Source organism: Carassius auratus, unplaced genomic scaffold, assembly GCF_003368295.1.
Source record: "Carassius auratus strain Wakin unplaced genomic scaffold, ASM336829v1 scaf_tig00216540, whole genome shotgun sequence".
In the NCBI taxonomy this organism is placed as follows: Eukaryota; Metazoa; Chordata; class Actinopteri; order Cypriniformes; family Cyprinidae; genus Carassius; species Carassius auratus.
In genome coordinates, this window is record NW_020528620.1 from 129,057 (window position 1) to 150,929 (window position 21,873).

Consider the following 21,873-nt stretch of genomic DNA (forward strand, 5'->3'; position numbering starts at 1 on the left):
GAAGAGAATGCAGAAGAGCATTATGTTTAGTTTCCTTTATATTTATTAAGAATGTGTGTGGGGTTACATTCATGCTCATGCTCGACTGCCTGGATTTTATATTGATCTAAGAATGTTAAATATAATAATTATACTGATCATATTGATATGCAGCCAGTTTGAGTTTGTTTGAACATGCACTGGCGCTGGGTCTTAAACTAAAGTAATTCAATTTGAGTGGTTACATTTGATGAAAATTATGGTTTATGGTCATTTTAAAGTGATGGAAACTACCAGCTTGAAAAGATGGCATAGTTCGCCTGAAAAAGGAATTCGGTCATTTTTATTGGACGAAAATATCAAAGGCACAAAAGCTCAAGAGAATCTGATTTTTTAAACTTTGAATTAGTATTATTGAACTGGCATATGTGTTTGTTTATTTATTTTTTATTTATTTATTTATTGCTCCTTTTAATCATACTTTTATGGTGCTTTTCAGGGACTGAAAAAAAAAATCTAAAACATAGTTTTTTTGCTTGTATCATATTTATTCAGATTTTCCAATGTAGTAATTAGTAAAAAGTGAATCAATTAGTTGGTTAGAGTTAGTGAAAATTTGTCAAAAATTAAGTAACATATTTGGTAAAAAAATATGTTATAAAATATAACATTTTATTTTATTGGTAAATGTATGCCTGCAGTTCTGCACCAATATCAATATATATTTTTTCTTTCAAAAATTAATTTAATTTAATTTAATTTAATTTAATTTAATTTAATTTAATTTAATTTAATTTAATTTAATTTAATTTAATTTAATTTAATTTTAAACTGGTGTGAGATTTGGTGTCAATGACCATGCTATGGATGGATGGATGGATGGATGGATGGATGGATGGATGGATGGATGGATGGATGGATGGATGGATGGATGGATGGATGGATGGATGGATGGATGGATGGATGGATGGATGGATGGATGGATGGATGGATGGATGGATGGATGGATGGATGGATGGATGGATGGATGGATAGATAGATAGATAGATAGATAGATAGATAGATAGATAGATAGATAGATAGATAGATAGATTTGTAAATGAGAGTTAACCATCAGGTCAGAATATTCTGTTTCCCAAAATATCTCTTTGCAAACTGTACAAAACACACACACACACACTATCCACTTACCAAAACCACTTAGACATGAGAAACATAAGGATCAAACAGAAATGCTTCTGCTTGTCTAACAGCGGTGGTGTCTGAGTCATCTCCTCTGCTCAGGAAACTGTGAACATTTTGTAGCCGGTCATTATGAACAAGTCCAAATGGGGATTTCTCACATTGACGTTTATATTAAGCACATCTATTATTTGGAACCGCTTGAAATTAGTCAGTAGAAAACAGGTTGGCTTCTAGTTTAATAGGTTTTACAAACAAAAGCTTTGTCTTTCCACTGTTCCCTTTTTGAGCATTTGGAGCCGGATCAGGATCCAAGTGGTTTGTAATTGTAACGTGGCTGTTCTTCTCTTTTGTGTGCGCAGGGCGAAGCCAGCTAGAGAAACCGAGCGTGAAGATGTCCAGAAACTGCTGGCACTGTGGAAGACTTGGCAGGTGAGTGTACAGGAACAGGTTGTGAGGAACACACTTTGGCTGATTTGGGATCAGGCACCGAGCCCCATCTGAAGATGGGATTGAATGTGACATACACAAGCTGATGTAAGAACCATCTCGTTGGAGAGGCAGATAGATGAGATCAAACAGTGCTGAATTACAATTAGTCCACGTGTCTTAATTCTCAAGCTGGTCATTATTTATCACAGTTAAACCATCTCAAACATTTGCTCCAGCATACTTTGATTCAACATAAACTTTTTTGTACTCAACTCTGATTTTAGTTTTAACAATTATGCGCTGAAATCATCAGAAATAGACTAGTTTTGACTGTATTTTGTGGAGCCCCGCCGTTTTCTCCAATGTCATTTCAGACTGTAATCAGCAGTGAAATTGCTCGTATCATGTGGAATTGTTTTTGTGAAATATTTATGCAGATTTTCCGATGCAATAGTTTGTAGGGCTTGCATAAAAGAGTAAATCAACCAACACATAAACAAAATTCTAATAATTTTGGTGAGTGAGTGATAGTGTCAGACCAAATGTTTGGACACACCTTCTCATTCAAAGAGTTTTCTTTATTTTCATGACTATGCAAATTGTAGAGTCACACTGAAGGCATCAAGGGCTATTTGACCAAGAAGGAGAGTGATATATAAACACTAAAACTGGTGAGAAAAAAAAAAAAAATACTAGGTTGTTTCAACCCAACTTTTGGTAAAATATGGACTAACCCAACTTTGGGTTAAAAATTTAATGTAAACATTTCCATATTTGACCCAAAGTTGGGTTGAAACAACCCAGCATTGTTTAGAGTGTAACTGTACACATGAAATGTTGCATTCATGTTAAAGAACCACTGAAATGCCTTGAAACGAAAATTGTGACTTATTTTCGCCCCAATGGAAAGCATATTTACTCTGTCTGCATCGGTCCCTACCCCCTATATAGTTTACTACTTGCCATTAACCACACAGAAAATACTAATGCAGTGAACAAGTCACTGATTTCAGCCGCAGCTCCAGCAACTATTTCTAGTGTAGGGGGCGGGACGCGTCGGATTCTAAATAACATTTGATTGGACAGAAAGTAAGATGAGATGCTGAAGTGCAGGATGATGTCACTGAAATCTTTGATCCATATTGGAGTGAGAATCTGTACATTTTGAATGCTTATATCTTCTGAATGCAAACTGGTGTCATTGTTTTGGAGCACAACAGCTTATAGATAATCTTAGAGTCTGTAAAAAAAGAAGGATGAATAGAGAAAATAATATAATTCAATAACCTCTTTGGACATTTTTTTCCTATATCATTCCTCCAGTGCACCTCATATTACATTCACTGTAACGGTCTGTAAGGATTTTTTTTTCTTTGGATGGGGGAGTGGTTGGTGAGTTATGGGTCCGTCCTAAACGTACCCCGGCTGTGTCGTTCCCCTGAGAGGGGAGCCTGGGTCAGCTGATTAAAAAGATAATGAGTTGAAGTGATAGATTTATGTTTTTTCTGCAATATGTGGCCTTTTGCTGTCTCCCGTAGGAGGCGGTAACTGTATAAATAACAGATGGTGACATTGGAAGGCAACTTCTCCCTCGCCTTAGTTGTCTCAACCTTTTCTGTCGCTTTGTTAAATTAAACACCACAGCGATTAGACCCACGACATCTGAAGCATCAAACACGAGTCCTGACTCATGCAGATCGACATTTGATCAGGACAAATGTTATTGAGGGAATGACAGTTTGAGCTTTGGTTGGACATACATCATGGATTGTACTGAACAATGAATTCTGTGCTGATATGTTATGAAGTGGTTTAAATACAGCAGGAAATGACAAATTGACCCTTTTTGCTTTCTTAAAAAGATTGCATTTTTATTTATTTATTTATTTAGCAAACAAATAATTACATTTTTGAAGCCTATGTAAACTTTTATTTTTTAAAAAAATTTCCATCAGTTATTGCTTTTGATTCCTTGTAAAACATAGTCCAATAATCTGCTTTAGTTATAACCTCGGGGGCGTTTATTTGTTTGCAAATTCTAGACAACATTTATAACACTTCATTTAACCAGCACATTCTGCAAAATATCTCCTTTGGTGTTCATCAAAAAAGTTGTATGGGTTTTAAAGGCATGAAGAGCAAATGATAACAGAATGCTCATTGTTGGGTCACTATCATATCATATTTTGTTGTCGTCGGGACACTATGTAGGGCAAAGTAGAGAGCTGTCAGTAAATGAGACCTAGTCACCTAGGGACCCAAAATACAGATGCCTGTTGAGGACACACAGATGTGCGGTTTTTCAGCGGTGGCAGATTGTGTAGAAGTGGTTTTATTATTCTGATCCGGGAGTTTGTTCTGCGAACCTGATCTGTTCAAAGGCAGATCTGCTGAGAGGAGACTGATTTCAGATCAGAGAAGAAAGCAGCCCTGGATGCTGGGTTTAACGCGGGAGCACAGTGTGTGCCTGCACCTGCAGCTAAATTATCTGTTATTAATTCAACAAATGTAGTGTAACATGAGAATGTCTTGTCTCTAAAGCCCTGCAGGGATTTCGGCTGCTATCTGCATCTCCTGCTACCGCTGGCTTTTAGTGCTACATTTACAGAGTTCCTGCTTTTGATGCAGTAGAAAAGACATACTTTAAGATCAGACACCCAGTCTTGAATCCCTCTCTTAATTTTTAATTCTTTTTACTGTTATTGTTGCTGTATGTTGTGCAAAGACACTATTATTCAGAAACTTCTTGTCTTGTCTTTTCTTTTATCCTCGTTTTCCCCCTCTGTAAAAAGCGAGAAGTCTCATTCTCTGTTGTAGTTGGTCAATGATTTATTTAAATGTTTGTAAAGATAAATGCTTTGACCTTTTGACTTTGAGGCATTATAATATATTATATTATATTACATTATATTATCCTTTAAAAAAAAAAAAAAAAATATATATATATATATATATATATATATATATATATATATATATATATATATATATATATTTTTTTTTTTTTTTTTTTAAATATATATATATATATATATATATATTTTTTTTTGAGCTGTGCACATTTTCCCAGCCATGTATTAAATTTTAATATTCATTTTAATTTTTCTTGTGGTGTGAATACGTAGTGCTGGTGGCTTATTCGATACATGTATACTCTAGACTCTATGTATCTCTAACAAATACATAGATGATCATTTGTTTTGAATCGTACGACAAAATGTCAGTTTAGATGCAGAGGTGTTTGTATAAAAAAATTGTTGTGATTTGTTCACAGACGTGAATGTGTTGCGTGGGGAACTGACTGAAGAGGCTCAGAATTGCCACTTGACTTTATGATCCTGAAAGTGGAAGCCGTCCTTCCACACCCACTTGACAACCTTGGAGCGCGGCAAGGAACAAAGACAAACGACACTAACGACAGTACGGTTAGGATAAAAACACTCCGGGAGGGTGATTATATCGAAACCTACAAAACAGGATGTCAGGATAACGTTAAAGTTGTAAGTGTCTTTGAAATGACGACAGGAACCAATAGCTTTTTATATTTTTATGAATTCCCTTAAAGGGATAGTTCACCTAATGTCACTCACTCACTTTCGTTCATCTTTGGGACACAAATTAAGATATTTTTGATGAAATTCGAGAGCTCTCAGACCCTTCATAGACAGCAAGGATCCTTACACGATCAAGGCACAGAAGCTACTGAGAACTTTTTGTGGTCAAATAAAACCAAAATGATGTTATTCGACAATTCCTCTCATCGTGGCGCCATTTTGGAGAGTATCACAACGAATGTACGTGCTTTGATCTAAACGTAAACGAAGTATGCTGTTTTGTGTCAACAGCACAATACGCTTATGGTTTTAAGTTCAGATCAAAGCTCGCAAATACATCGTTATACTCTCCAAAATGGCGCCAGGGTGAGAGGAATTGACCAATAGTGTTTTTTATTTTTGTTTTCTTCGCACACAAAAAGCTTCGAAAAGTTACGGTTATTATTTTAACAATGTCCTTACTACGTTTCTTGACTTTGGTCGTAGTAGGATCTTTGCTGTCTATGGGAGAGTCAGAGATCTCTCTGTATTCATAAAAAAATATTTTGTGTTCTGAAGATGAATGAATTTCTTACGGGTTTGGAACGACATGATAGTGAGTAATTAAAGACAAAATTTTCATTTTTGGGTGAACTATCCCTTTAAGCGTCGTCCAGGCAACTTTTCTTCTTTATGAGGTCTGACAGTCTACAGCTGTGCCTCGCGATGCGCCACCAGACGTGGCCCATTCCTCTGAGCCATGTGTTGGCGGTCAGCCCCCGTCCTTGGTGCCTAACAGACACAGCTGTGAAGAAACATCGGTCGCAAACGGGCAGATGCTTTCTTCATCGTACATCAATACTTCCTCAATAAGACAAACTTCCTCCCAAGGCTGCAGATTTAATTTGGTGAAATCAAATGACAGACAGCACACCATGTGATTTCTGGCAAAGGAGTGTCCGAATGCACATATAATGCTGTGTAGACATTGATCTTAAGAGCAGATCTCCTCCGCGGTGTCCGTTCGCGACACGATCGAAGCCGCATCTGTATGTCAGACACAGTTCTGCCTAATTACACTAATACATCAAATCAGGTGGCAGCGATGCGGGAGATAGCGTCATGTCTGTGTGTAGGCATGAGGAGATTATCTGCGGCTATCGATGTCTTGTCATGTTTTCTGTGTTTTTTATGGGGGATATGTGGATCCGAATGTGTAATTGCTTTAGAAATAGAGAACCCAACTGTATCGCATCCCGTCTTGACTTACTGTTTTCAGTGTGACTGTTGAAAGCGATGGAAAAAGGGTGTTATAGTCAAGATGAAAATCAAAAATTGAACATTTTTGCACGTTCTGTTAAATTACATATGGCGCTACACGCTATACATGTTTTTGTGATACACAAAAGAAAAAGAATGTATCTTCATATCAATAGATGAGAATCATTAAATATGACCTTTAAACACACACACACACACACACACACACACAAGACACACATATATATATATATATATATATATATATATATATATATATATAGATGTATAGATAGATAGATAGATATATACACATACACACACACACATATATACATTTATTTATATTGCTATGTAATAAAAACAACATGATATCAATTAAATTGTATTACAATGTAGTACTATGATGAGCACATACTATATTGCAAACTATTAGTATAATATGTATTATTATTATTATTATTATTATTATTATTATTATTATTATTATTATTTGTGTGTATATTGTCTCTTATTATATATTTAATTAATATATTATACATTCAATACTAATAGAAAATAGAAATATAGAAAACTAATATTAAACAACTTAGCAACTATCTATCTGTCTGTCTGTCTATCTATCTATCTATCTATCTATCTATCTATCTATCTATCTATCTATCTATCTATCTATCTATCTATCTATCTGACTGTCTAGATACACACACACACACACACATCCTTATCCTTGTTGGACACTTTTCTCACACAATTCTCATTCAGCTGACAAGTTTTGTTCACCTTGCTTCGAGCAAGAACCTCATAAAATCTTTAAAATAATTAACAATGTTTTAAACCCAAAAGTAATCCACTCTGATGGATAAAATCAAGCCTTTAATTTAAATCTCTTGTTCCACTTAGAAATATGACACGTTAGTGAAATTGGTTGTTTCATGTGAATTGGAAAGCATCTCCTCGTGACTTATTGTTTAATTGGATTACATAACCATACTCAGTTGAATCAAAATGTGAAATTGCTGTATTTTGTCATAAGTGACTGCACTAACCAGGTCTCTGTTTGGATATAGAAGTCTGTGTGAGCTTGCAGTTTCAGCATCACTGGTCCAAAGCTTGTTCCGGGTGCGAGAGCGCTGTCTTAAGAGGGGAGTCTGATTTTGCACGGCTCATTTGTCTGGAGAATGTGTTGCCTCGGGCCAGGCCTTGCATCCCCACCCACACCCCTCTCCATCCTCCGAACGGCCCATGAAAATAATTTAGACTGGATTGTTTGGTGAATGCGCTGCCCTGCGGATGCATTGGTCAGCCATACATGGTTAACTGCACACATCTACTCCCAGCCTGCTGTTCACATGTAGGTCAAAGGGTCAGGATTGATTCACACTGTATCATGTAAGCATGTGGCCTATTGCAGAATACAGCACTTTTATAATGCTGTAGACGATCGGTAACAATGATGGGGTTGCAAAGTTAGTCAGTGCTGTTTATTCTGTTTGTTTGTTTTTTCGTTTTTAATTTGATAAGGCAATATGCATACTCTCTATCTCTCTCTCTCTCTCTCTCTCTCTCTCTCTCTCTCTCTCTCTCTATATATATATATATATATATATATATATATATATATATACACACACACACATACTGTACCATTCTAAAGTCTGGGATCAGAACTATTTTTTATGTTTTTTAAAGGAGTCTCGTATGCTCATCAAGGCTGCATTTATTTGATCAAAAATGATATTGTGAAATATTATTACGATGTAAAAAAAAAAATGTTTTTCTATTTTGATATACATTCAAATCTAATTTATTCCTGTGATGCAAAGCTAAATTTTCAGCATCATTACTCCAGTCTTCAGTGTCACATGATCCTCCAGAAATCCTTATAATATGCTGATTTATTATCAGTGCTTGAAACTGCTGTGCTGTTGTGTGTATATATATATATATATATATATATATATATATATATATATATATATATATACACACACACACTAGTGTTCAATAGTTCGGGGTCAGTATTTTTTTTTTTTTTTATAAATATAATTTTATAAATTATATTTTATCAATATAAAATATTATATATATATATATATATATATATATATATATATATATATATATATATATATATATATATATATATATATATATATATTGCTTTTAAATCAAAGAATACTAAAAATGTACATAAATTTTAGAAAAATATATATAAAAATATATCACATGTGTCATTTTTAGCCTTCGGGTCATTTTGACCCACAAGGGACACCTTGTTATAGGTTCGGGAGGAACGGATGTTAATGCATTAATTCATGTGATTAGATCAACATGCCAAAATAAATAAATAAATAAAATATAGTTTATAATTATAACATATATTTCTCACCGTTTGTCGAGGTTTTGTTTGATTTCTTTCAAGCTTTATTTTTAACTTTATCCAGTGTATTTTAAACATATTCTTTGAATGCAAGGCTTATTATCTTAAGCATTTTCCCATCTCAAGTAAATGTATTTTTTTAAGGATGTTTACTTGTTTTATTTTACTAAAAAAACAACACCATAATTAGATGCATATGGCAAAGCCACAATTATACCGATGGCTAGTTAACTGGTCCCATAAATGAGGAGTTACTTTAGATTTAGTCCCACAGCAATGCCTCCCCTCAGACCTGCCTTTGTCTAATTACAATAATTCTTGCAAATGGACGAACGTCTGTGCAAATCAAGCCTACCAGCCAACGGTCGCTCTCCACCAGCCAGTTTACATGAATGGACTTTTAAGGAGCATTTGACATAAGAACAGCTCACATAATACAACCCCACTGTGTGTGTGCCGGTTCCCTTTCACTCTCTTTTCTGCTTTGTTACTCCCACAAATATTGCTCCAAAATATCCCTCAGCCATTTTGCGAAACACTGACAGTAATGTCTTTTTAAAAAATCCCTCAGCCATGTGGCATTTGTGCTACATCTGTTTATTTAATGTATTTCAATCACCAGCCATTGGTTCATTCCACCAGATAACATACATTTCGCTAAAATGAGGGGCGAGAAATCCACTAGGGGTTTTAAATATGAATAGAAATGGATAAAATGCCAGAGGACACTGAGCTTTGTCTGTTTGTTGGATTGGCAGAGAGAAGATTGGTTCTCTTATTGACATTTTAATCAACTCTAGTCAAGAGATGCTTTCAGGGCGTCTTATTGTGAAGACATTAACAATGCAAAATTCCAGTGGCGTTTAGATGGGAAAATCCACAACTGTCTCAATTAAACAAGTGAGTCTAGCAAGAAATAGCAGTGAAGAGTTGCTATTCATAGATTTGATGTCTTTTTTCTACATTCAATTCTATATCAGATGCATGTCGCATCACTGTTTCATGTCAAGATTTATTTTGACACCTTTGAACTTATTAAAAACAAAGGTTTTGGTGTTGATTGAGATGATTTTCTTCACAATTCCGTCTCCATCGTGCATGTGTAGTGAAGGCACCTCCTTGCAAGGGGTTGGCATGGCAACCAAGGACAGGAAGTAAATCAGTGCCAGCTGAAGAAGTGGTCGCCAAGGAGACGTCGAACAGAAACTTTGCAGCGCGCACTGAAAACGAGTGGGAAGGATATCGGATATCTGGCGCCCAGGAAGGGGCATGGCTTATCGTGTGGGGGCGTGTCTGGGGAAGTGATGCATTTGCGGAGAAGCTCATTTGAAGATAGAACTCATTTGCATAAACAGTGTGGTTTGTGAAAAGAGAATATGCCAGATGGCCACTTGTTACATTGGAAGTGCCTGTTCGGATGCAGAATGACAACGCTTTATTATAACTCAGGCGGAATGGAAAATGCTAACTTGTTTCAGTTAGCAGGGTTTGTAGCTGGAGTCACTGAGTATTGTGTTGATTTAGTGAGGTCAGTGGAAATAGATGCATGATGAAATGGTCATCATATAACATGAAATACTCAAATATGACATGTTCCTGGGTCAGCGTCTTTTATTGGTCTGGCAATAACATTTAGCTCTAAACCTAGCCCACAAAAATCTTGGTAAGAAGTTTGTTTCAGGACCAACAACGGCTTTCTTTTTGTGAAAACATATCTGGATCACTTTTTCCATTTCAAACTGTTCTGTTTGCAATCACACTGAAAAGAAATTGAATTAATGCAAAAAAAATATTTTTGTAAATTTATTTTATTTAGTTAGTTTTTTTAACTTGGTGTTTATTTATTGTACATTCATGCATGATGCCTCTGCTCTCCAGAACGCTGTAGTAAAAGTCATTTTTTTTCTTTTTTTGTATTGTGGAAAAAGCTCTAAATGAAGTCATGCATCTGTACTTAAACATGCCTGTCACTGAATGCATATACATTAATACGCTCACGGTTTCACATGCTGCACTTTATCCAACTGCGGCAATGGATATGCTCTGCTTGGGAATGATGTTGAAGAGAGAGAGGGAATCCAGCTTAATGGCATCTCCACCATTTTATTGCACCCTCTTCTCCCCTTAATTTCCACGCTGTAAAAAATGCAGCTGACCTGCTTGTATCCCACATCTCATTAGACAGTCGGTCCCTTCAACGAGCTCCAGTGTTTATATCACCCTTATCTTTCAGCCTTCATGTATTTCCGTGTTGTCATTGTGTACATCCAGACACTTCTTTTTATTTCCTCTCTCGCAGACTCATCAGGGGAGTTTTTCTGACAGTGCTCGCCTCGTCTTTCTCTGTGGGGGCCTTTCCAGCACTCTCCCTGCCAGTGCGTCTCCACCTGCCACCGCCGCAGGGGTCTGGACTTGCACGGTGCTAACAGATAGTCTGCTTTTGTTTTTGCGGTTGCCAAAATCCATTTCCTCGCCATAACCTCGAGTTGCGACTGTCTAACGGAGCCCACATACTTTGTTCCGTATCCTTCCAGAGTATGAGCGTACAGTGATGGATGCAGTTATCCCCCAACCCCTTCTCCCGGTTCTGGAAAGAGCTGCGGTTCCGCAATGCCCTATAAATGAAACACTGCTGCTTTTTACTGATTTGGCATGACTCATCCTTTTCATCCCCAATTTTGTTTTGTTTTTTAGTGGAACCAAGATCCTCCATGCTGCAGGATTATTGAGAGTCCTCGGGAAAAGCTCTCTTTTCTTGTTGGATGCTTCTTGGGAGCCTTGTTTTTAAGAAGGGAACTGATCCTCCTTGCATCAATGCTTATTATTTACATTATTGACTGGAATGTATTTTATTTATACAGCAGTTTCTTCTGGTCTTTGAATTATTCCTTGTTTTAAGACATCTAATGAAACTGCTAAAGAAATGTTAAAAATTGGATTGTTAGGATCAGTAGGTGGTGATCAAATCTTTGTGAATTAGTCTTTATGAATGAATTCATTCAAAACACTGATTCATTCAGGAATTAAATAAGTGACTGCTTTTTGGGAATGAGTCATTGAATAATGATGTCCAATACCCTGATTCATTCAAAAATGAGGCAAATGACTCTTTATGAGTGTGAGTCGTTGCATCATAACTCAGACAATTATATCAAGACACTGATCCATTCAGAAATTAAACAATTGACCATCTTTACCCTTTTTATTCTCAACCAATTTGATCAAAACATTGATTTACTCAGGAATTAAACAAATCACTCTTTAGGAAGTGATTTTAAAAACACTGATTAAGGAATAAACGGAGGCTCATCTTTATGAGTAAGTTATTGAATCATTCTCAGTAATTTAGTTCAAAACATTGGTTTCCTCAGGAAGTCACTGAGGCATTCACTCATCCCTTTTTTTAACCACTTGATTCTCTGAGTGAGTCACTGAATCCTTCCTAAAAATTTAATTCAAAACAGTGATTCGTTGAAGAATGAAGTAAATGACTCTTACGAGTGACTCACTGAAGCATTTACTCATCCATTTCATTCCGCTATGACTTTCTTTGGAAATATGTTTCTTGACAAAGCAAGTAACCACCAATGTTGTGACATAACAGTAAGTTACTGAATATTAGCAAGAGTACTCTGGTTTGTATGGCATTCCTGGTCTTGTTGCACCTGATCGTAACCTCTGGAGGTTACCACTGTTGCTACAGGTAACTTGTTGATTCTACAGCCCATAAGCTGTTCATCCGGGTGTAGATGGAAGACCCTGTGGAGAACTTGCCATCCCACTTTCTTTTATATGAAGCAATTCCCAGTCTTGTAAACCAATGGCTGAACTATCATTGTTTATTGATGCTATCCAGAATACCTATGAGTTGTGCTCCAGCAGGCCTGCAGGTAAATGAAACCTGGCTCAGAGCCTCTATCTCTGTCTGTTGAGAAATCTAAAGGAAATCTTCTATTTTGTTAATACCTTTGGTTTTTAAATAGAGCAGTTTTGATATGATATGTTTGTTAAATGACAGCATTACCCTCTTCTGTCAGCAACACTGGCATCTGTGTCCCAGGTGTCATCTGTGGCCCAGGTGTCATCTCATCTGTGGCCCGGGTGTCATCTGTGGCCCGGGTGTCATCTGTGGCCCGGGTGTCATCTGCATGTATGCATGCCAAATGACGATGCAATGCACGAGTAAGCATTTTTTTTTCCTTGTACTTTCTCTTCGCCTCATCATTCACTTCAAATGAATTTCTTTCCTCCTCCTTTTCTCTTCTTTCCAACTTCCCTTATTCCTTTTCCCTCTCTCCTTCCTTTCTCTTCTTTTTTATCTTATTTTATTATCATTCCATTCACCCTCTTCCTATTATTTATTCTTCCTTCTTTGTTTTACCTAATTTTCCTCTTACCTTCTACTTCAGCCTTCTATACCTTGTCCTTATATTCTGATTCATTTCCTCTCTCTTTCCTTTCTCTTCCTCTTCTTTCCATTTTCCTTCTGACTTCCTCTCCTTTTCCTTTAATATTTTACTTCCTTTTCCTCTTCCCCTCTACTTCACCATCCTGTCTGGTTCCTCTGTTGCACTAGTTTTCCCCGCATTCTCCTTCCTGCTTACTTCTCTTTCCTTTTTTCTCTCCCATTTCCTTTCAACTTCTTCTTCTTCACCACTTCCTCCTGTTTCCTTCCTCTTCCCTCCTACTTCCTTTCCTATTTCCCTCTTCTTCCTTCTTTCATTTTCATCACTTTTGTATTGCCCTCTCCTTCCTTTTCAGTTCTTTCCTTTCGTTTTCCCATTTCCCTTCTGCTTCCTCTTCCTCTTCCACTTCACTTCTTTCCCCTTCCCTCCTGAATCTTATTCTTAGTTTCTACCTTATATATCTCTACCTTCACCTTCTTTCCTCTTTCACTTCACTTCTCCCCCTTCCTGTTTACTACTTCTTATATCCTTCTTTCTCCTCTTCCTTTCTACTTCCTCTTATTTAATTTCCCCCTTTCCCCTGCTATTTCATCATCCTTTTTTTCTGTTCTCTTGTGCTTCTTCTCCGTCTTCCATTACTTACCTTCTCCAACCTTCCTTCCTTCTTCCTTCCTTCATCTTCTCCTTCCATCTCCTTCTTATCCTTCCTCCTCCTCTTCTGTTATCCTTCTTCCTTTATCTCTCTTACCTCCTCTCCTCAAAGGTGAACACCATATTAATCCAATACAGCTCTTGACATTTGATTCTCTTGTGCAGAACTGCATGATTGCCATAATTGTTCTCACCTCACCCTGCTCACCCCGCCGTGTGACGAATAGCACAGAAGCTTTTCGAGCTCGCACTGTGCCGAGAAGCACACGGCCGCATTGTTGTCAGCAGCAATGGCATTCACTTTCATGTTATTTGAAAAAAATTAATTCACCTCGTTACACCTCACGCCTTTCTAGGCCTCCGCCGCTTGATCCTCTTCCTTACCACCCTCCCTGCTGAAGCGTTTACCGCCTGCTGCATCATCCCTTACTAGGGCAGAAGTTTAAAAATGTATTCATTTCATAATCTTATTTTTTGTTTATCATTTTTTTATCTAATTCCCTTCCCACATGAAATCCAATTTTGCCAGGCGCATTGTTTGAGAGGCAGCAGGATTTCTGCGGAGTGCTTTTTTGTTTGCTTCCCTCTCTTTCTCTCTCTCGACTTGGAGCAGCCTAGATTGTGCTTTGCAATTTTAATAGTGTAAAATCTAATCAGGAGAGATAAACCGGACCCCGCACTTGATACCAGCAGGGCTTTTCAGTTTTTCGAAAAGATTTGTGAAGTTAAAGCTTTATCTTTCCTTGTAATTGATCATTTACATGCAAGATATATATTACAATTATCTCTGCATGAAATTCAATTAAATGAAATAAAAATGAGCATATCGTTTAACTACTGCGAGCCTTTCTCCTTTAAAACATTTAGTGATAACACGGTTCAGTATATGTTTCGTGTGAGATCCTCACCAGCAGTCTAGAAGACTTCGGGGCAGCAATTCAAGTAGATTTGCGATGAAAGAATTGATTGTTATGGCAGTTACTATTAGGTTAAGACCAGCACCCTGCCGAGAGGAAGAGGAAAGGCAAGCCAGAGAGTGAAAAGTGGTACAAACAGTTTTGCAGTGCTTTCAACATGGTGTTGTAATGCCCACAGGGAAGAACATCCATGTTCAACAGCTCTCTTTCACATCCTGCTATCCAAAACCTTTTCTAGTGCTCAGCGTGTCTATGGAGAAAATGTGCTGCGTTTATTAGCAACACATTTTCATAATCGATTAGTCGGTGGGTTGTCTAAATTACTTGTCGTTCCCGAGGAAGCATTATATAATTAGTGAGACTGAGGGTTATGTTTACTAGACTAGACTTCTGTAGGGGGCATTCAGATAAGACTTGTTCCTGTATGCTTAAAATGTTAGGACAGAGTACAATAAGGTCTTAAAGGGGTGGTTAATTGCAATTTCACTTTTTTAATGTTAGTTAATGAGTAATGTTGCTGTTTGAGCATAAACAATATCTGCAAAGTTGCGGTGCTGAAAGTTCAATGCAAACGGAGATGTCTTTTAAAATTCTAGCAGTTTAATGCCTACAAAATGGCTTTTGGGGACTACCACGAGGTTCCTCCCAGGTTGGGTCACAAAACCGTAAATTTTAATAAACCCTGCCCCCAGGAACATGCAGCAAAGGGGGCGATACCATGTTGTAAAACCCAAGATAAAACTAGGGGTGGATTTTAAAATCTAATTATATCATTCAGATCTTCAGCTCAGCTCCAACAATGAACTGTTCCCTTTATACACTTATTTTTACATAGCTATGAGAAGCATTGAACCAGCGGTTCTCAATTCCAGTCCTCGCGCCCCACTGCTCTGCACATATTTTATGTCTTTCTTTGTTAACACACCTGATTCAGATAATCAACTCATTAGAAGTGAGCTACGTGCATGAACTGTGTTCTGATTGACATGGTCTCTACATAGTTTACTGCTCCCTACTTCCTGAGCGGGGAAAATCTGTTGAAGTTTGCTTCACTTCGGAACATTCATTCACGGATTTGTGTTGCACAACCGCCATCATGGACAAGTGACATCATATACCTCTGTAAATCCATACAATTTAAATTCACGTCTTGCATTAGAACCGTGCTTGCACAGGTTCTGCGTGATCCTCTTCACTTATATCCACTGCATCTCAGTCAGCCTCAAATTGATAAGCAATATAGACAACGCCATTGTTTACAATACAAGAGGAGCACATGCAGTTGAGGTGAGTTGCAAGACCTTTAGATGCCCACTAGAGGCAGTTCAGCCAATCACAACACACTGGACCAGCTAACCAATCAGAGCCCCTTGCCTTTTTTCTTGAGGAGGAGCTTCATAAAATCAGGAAATGGTCAGTGTGTTTAGAGGAGAAGGGACAGAGCTGTGTTTAATAAAGGTAAATTATGTGAATATTTTTTTTTTTTTTTTTAAGAAACATTAAAACATGTTAGACTGCATCCTATAAACACAATAAAGCCTAAAAAAATAATAATAAAAAAACATCAACCAACCCTTTTAATACAAGTTTATAAAACTGACTGCATGCTAAACTCAGAAAAATTGTGTTTTTAATCTAGTGTGCTGCTAGGAATACTAAGGTCATTGCTTTGATTTTCAGGGAATGCAAGAACTAAAATAATCTATATAGACCCTTGAAAACAAGAATGAAAACCATCTTGTTTTGGGTAGGATCTTCAAATGCATAAATACATATGTAAATTCATATTTAAACCTAAAACAAACATGCGTTTTTCCACCACATCCAGGTTTCTCTCTCAGTCTGGTCACACATGTGCCTTTAAGTATCTCTGAGAGCCTAACACTCTTGATATGTGGGGTTGATTGAAGGATTGGTAGATGGGAAGCCATGCTTTTATTTATGCCTCCTCTGCAAGAATAAATAAAGTGACACAGACAGACAAGGCAGTTCATATCTCCCTGACTGAGGAGAGGAGGAAACAGAGAGAGACCCAATATTGAGGTGCAGCTTTATGTGACTTAGATTGAGAGTGCTGTGCGTGCAAAGACATGAACTTACAGACACCACACACACAAAAAAAATAATAATAAAATAAAAAAATGGATATGAAACACTCTTCCAAGGTCACCTACGGTACATGTGTGAGTAAGTAATACTTTGTCTGTGATTCACTTCCACTAGGCTAGAGGGACTTTAGTGGCTAGACAGAGATTGTTTTCAATGCTGGAGCACCTATATGTTGACTGGCTTGTTCCTGTGTACCTTAATGGAACAAAGTATGTTCTCAAAATTGCATTGCTAATATTAGAAAATATTTATTAAATAGTTTTGACCCCTTTGGTGGAGAATCAGTCCATGGAAATTGATTGCAGTGCAGCTTTTATTGCAGTTTTTATGGCTTTACCTAATTTGCATATTTTGTTTAGTGAATCAGGCACTGCAAAACATCCAAATAAGCAACAGGAACTGAAAAGATTGAATATGTATGACAGTTTAGTGTATATTATCTATAGCATCTGTCTGTTATAGTATTGATTTGTGCTAGTGTCACAATGGTAATCCAAACCTTATATGGTTCTTTCTCTCTTTTTTTGCAGTTCGGCCTGATAAAACCCTTCCCAAAGAGTGGAGAACCTGTCAGCGAATTATGAATGATAAACAAGATGACCTCATCCCTGATGCAGCAGACGATGAGAGGTCCTAGGTGGAACCGGGCCCTGTCCGACCCATTGTTTGTGCTGTCACTGGCCCTGCAGCTTCTAGTGGTGGCTGGCCTGGTGCGAGCACAGACCTGCCCCTCTGTCTGCTCTTGTAGCAACCAGTTCAGCAAGGTCATCTGTACGCGACGTGGCCTTCGAGATGTACCCGATGGTATTTCCACCAACACAAGGTACTTGAACCTTCAGGAGAACCTCATCCAGGTGATCAAGGTTGACAGCTTCAAGCATCTAAGGCACCTGGAGATCCTGCAGCTTAGCAAGAACCACATCCGCAACATTGAAATCGGAGCTTTCAATGGGCTGGCTAACCTCAACACTCTGGAGCTCTTCGATAATCGTCTAACCACAATCCCTAATGGGGCTTTCGAGTACTTGTCCAAACTTAAAGAACTTTGGTTGAGGAATAACCCTATCGAGAGCATACCCTCTTATGCCTTCAACCGTGTACCATCACTGCGAAGGCTGGACTTGGGCGAGCTTAAAAGGCTCTCATATATCTCAGAAGGTGCCTTTGAAGGCCTCAGCAACCTACGGTACCTGAACCTGGGCATGTGCAACTTAAAGGAGATCCCCAACCTCATTCCTCTTGTCCGATTGGATGAGTTGGAGATGTCAGGAAACCAGCTGTCTATAATAAGGCCAGGATCCTTCAAAGGCCTCGTCCACTTACAGAAACTGTGGATGATGCATGCGCAGATCCAGACGATTGAGAGAAATGCCTTCGATGATCTTCAGTCCCTCGTAGAGCTCAATTTGGCCCACAATAACCTTACCCTTCTGCCTCATGACCTCTTCACCCCACTACACCACTTGGAGAGGGTACACTTGCATCACAACCCCTGGAACTGCAACTGTGACATCCTCTGGCTCAGTTGGTGGCTAAAGGAAATGGTGCCGGCCAATACCAGTTGCTGTGCCCGCTGCTCGTCACCCGCCAGCCACAAAGGGCGCTACATTGGTGAACTTGACCAGAACTATTTCCATTGTTATGCACCGGTGATCGTGGAGCCACCAGCAGACCTGAACGTGACTGAGGGCATGGCAGCAGAACTGAAATGTCGAGCAAATTCTTTGACCTCAGTCAGCTGGATAACACCCAACGGGTCCATCATGACACACGGGGCATATAAGGTGCGCATTTCTGTGCTCAACGATGGGACACTAAACTTTACCAATGTCACAATGCAAGACACAGGAACATACACTTGTATGGTGAGCAACTCCGCAGGCAACACGACAGCCTCAGCTACACTCAATGTGTCCTCGACAGAGAACAGCAGCTTCAGTTACTTCACTACAGTTACGGTCGAGACCACAGAAGCGGCACATGATGAGGGCCACCCAACGGTACAACAGAAGAGTGGCCCTACTCCTTCTTCTGGGATTTGGGATACCTTACCACCTTCCTTTACCACCACGACCACAACAGCACGGACACCACTGTCCACCAAGGCCACCGACAAGACCTACACCATCCCAGTCACAGCCCTGATTGATGGCTCCCTCAACACCTTGGATGAGGTCATGAAGACCACAAAGATCATCATTGGTTGCTTTGTGGCCATCACCCTGATGGCGGCCGTCATGCTGATCATATTTTATAAAATGCGCAAGCAGCATCACCAGCAGAACCACCACGCACCGGCGCGAACCATTGAGATCATCAACATGGATGAGGACTGTGTAACGGGTGGACCTACCATGGAGGGCCACCTCACCCTGCCCCCACTGGAGCATGAGCACCTGAATCATTACAACGCCTACAAGACTGTGTACAACCATGCCTCCACCATCAATTCTATACACAGCTCTGCCCACGAACCTTTGCTAATTCGGGCCAGCTCAAAAGACAATGTACAAGAAACCCAGATCTGAACTGCTTTTCATAATGTGGATTAAACAAAGAAAAAAAGACTTCTAAAACTCTTAAGGAACAGTAAGTGACATATCGATTTTGAAGATTGTCGAAAACAAAGACACAGTAGACTGATGCAAGACGTATAAGAAGGATGTTGACAGGTACAAAGGGACATTGGGAGTGGTGTGTACGTCAACCGTTTCAAAAGTGTCTTTACATAACAGAAGTTATTTATTTAAGGAAAATAACTATTGTGGTTTAATCAAGAAAAGATGTAATCTGCAATTATTTTTCCAGCAATTATTTCTCCATGTTTTCTAATGTTATTTTAAGGGATGTTGGTTTACTAATATGCTTTTAAACTCTGTTTAAATCTGTTGTTCTGTACGTGACGACCCAAGTCATTTTCAGATGAATCTGAAACTTTCCATCTTTCTGAAATCTCAAGATTCACATTTAATTTTGATACGTTTAAAATCGTAGGTTGCAGATTTTCATATTAGAAAACTTCCATACCATAACGGTTTAAACTGATCACATTACTCAGTTGTCCTTGCTGAAAAAGAAGCTCTTTAAACTATATTGGTCCATCTGTTAGTTGGTTTTAGAGGTGTTTTGGGCACTTTTCAACTGGACAGACTGGAAGACAAGCTTTTAAACAGCTAATTTTTCAACAGGGATGGCTACTACAAATTATGTGCAGATGTATGCCTGGCTTCTCCACCCTTAAAATTTAGAACAAGGAGCCCTGGAAACGTGTCCCAATTAAAACCGGGCCAAATGTCAGGAACAAATGTCTATTTGATGCATGCAGGGCAATTTCAAATAATTCCTGTGCTTGGTCCAGAAGATTTATGGATTAAGTTAGCATTTGGACGCATCCCACATGACCTTAAATACATGTTGAGTCATCTCATGCTTAAAATAAGCTTTATTTAAGTCCTTAAACTGTTTTCTGCATTTTCTTCATCATAGCGTACAACAACTTCAGTTCCTGTGGCGGTTCATCCTTGACACCAAACTAAAGTTCCCCAATACTCAGATGCAGCACACACATTCTATGCCAAATTTTATATGGGCAGGGCGTTGAAGATTGTAGACCTTTATTTGAAGTGGGAAAAGCATAAAGATGGTACTGACATAGCACCATCTCCATTTCAATCCACTTGTCTTGGTGCTCCCCATGGAAACAGTTGAATGGAATCATTCTGGAATGGTCTAAAAGTCAGACACAGAACCATAAATAAGTGGGCAAAGTCAGTTCAGCTCAGATCTAAGGCTTCCAAAGATGCCACAGGTGTGTCTTTATAGATTCTGTGAACCGATTGTGTTTTTTTCCCTCTCACTAGTTCTTTTTTCTTGAATTCTTTCATATTCTATCTTCCATCATTCTGCGCTGTCAATCTTTTTAGGCAGTTATGCAATTCTTTTTAAACTTTTAAATCATATTCAGTCACTTATTTTCGGTACAGACTGGGGATGATACATCCATCTTCGTCTTTACACACACAGTAGCCTCTGGCTGCAGGGGGAATGACTTGACATTATGAATTAATTTATGAAATAAGAATGGCCTGAGACGGTCACTATAGAAACCAATGACCTTGGACAGGGTGGGGAGTAGCCGACAGACATTGGCTTGACACTTTAAATATATCCAGAGTCAAATGGGAGAGCGAGGCTAGGTGAAAGAGCCAAAGTGGACTCATTTGAAGTCATTTAATCTATAAAGCAGTCTACAGATATATAGGTAATTTGAATTGAACCAATAAACCTGTGACATTTTATTCAGGTTCTTAGCGTTTTGTTTTTGGCCGTTCATAATTCATGCAACGCGCACAGGGGACTAACATGAGGATTTTTCTCTTGCGTGTCTGGTCTTAATACTGATGCAGACTGATACCATGTGACATTTGGTGAACTTTTCCGTATCATATTTTGATCACACAGCAGATGCACTCTGATTAAAAAAAAAAATCCAATGCAATTAGGCTTGTCAGCTTTGCTATTTCAGATCATTACGAAAAAGTTTTTTGAGCATACCTCCTGCCCACTAGAAGCAAAGGCCATCTGGTACATTTTCTAATCAAGATATCAAAGTGTGCAAAAAAAGACTGTTTTTCATCTGAATATGCTGCTCTTTCAAATCTTAATTAATTTTCTTGTCTTTCTGTATTTAGTTTGCGTTGTCACTGAAATTGATGTCAATCTGAAAAAAAAAATAATAATCCTTATCGTCAATGGAGTTTAGCACAAAAGTAAACCAAGTCATTGGGTTTTCAGTTGCATTTTATTTATTTTAAGGAATAGAATCATTGTCTTAAATTGTCATAATTTATGGAAAAGGTCTGTCATTTTTTATAATATGATCATTTTTTATTATAATTTTTGTTTTTTGGCTTATTGTGATTTTCCTTTTCTGTATGTTTGTTCAGTCCCTTCATGCAAACACATCTGTGTTTTGGGTTTTCAGTTTAGGAGTGAACAAGATGCTTTTCTCTCTGTTTCAC

The 21,873-nt window shown here is 38.2% G+C and overlaps 1 protein-coding gene across 2 annotated transcripts in view; it reads left to right on the forward strand.

The window, feature by feature from the left end:
* lrrc4ca (leucine rich repeat containing 4C, genome duplicate a) overlaps window positions 1-20,938 on the forward strand; it is a 68,647-nt gene extending 47,709 nt beyond the window's left edge. For both annotated transcript variants that reach the window (XM_026263377.1, XM_026263378.1), the window contains 2 exons: window positions 1,524-1,593; window positions 17,383-20,938. In XM_026263377.1, the coding sequence (XP_026119162.1) occupies window positions 17,437-19,380 (1,944 nt within the window). In that variant the 5' untranslated portion in view covers window positions 1,524-1,593; window positions 17,383-17,436 and the 3' untranslated portion in view covers window positions 19,381-20,938. The remainder of the gene's footprint in view (window positions 1-1,523; window positions 1,594-17,382) is intronic.
* The last annotated feature ends 935 nt before the right edge of the window (window positions 20,939-21,873 follow it).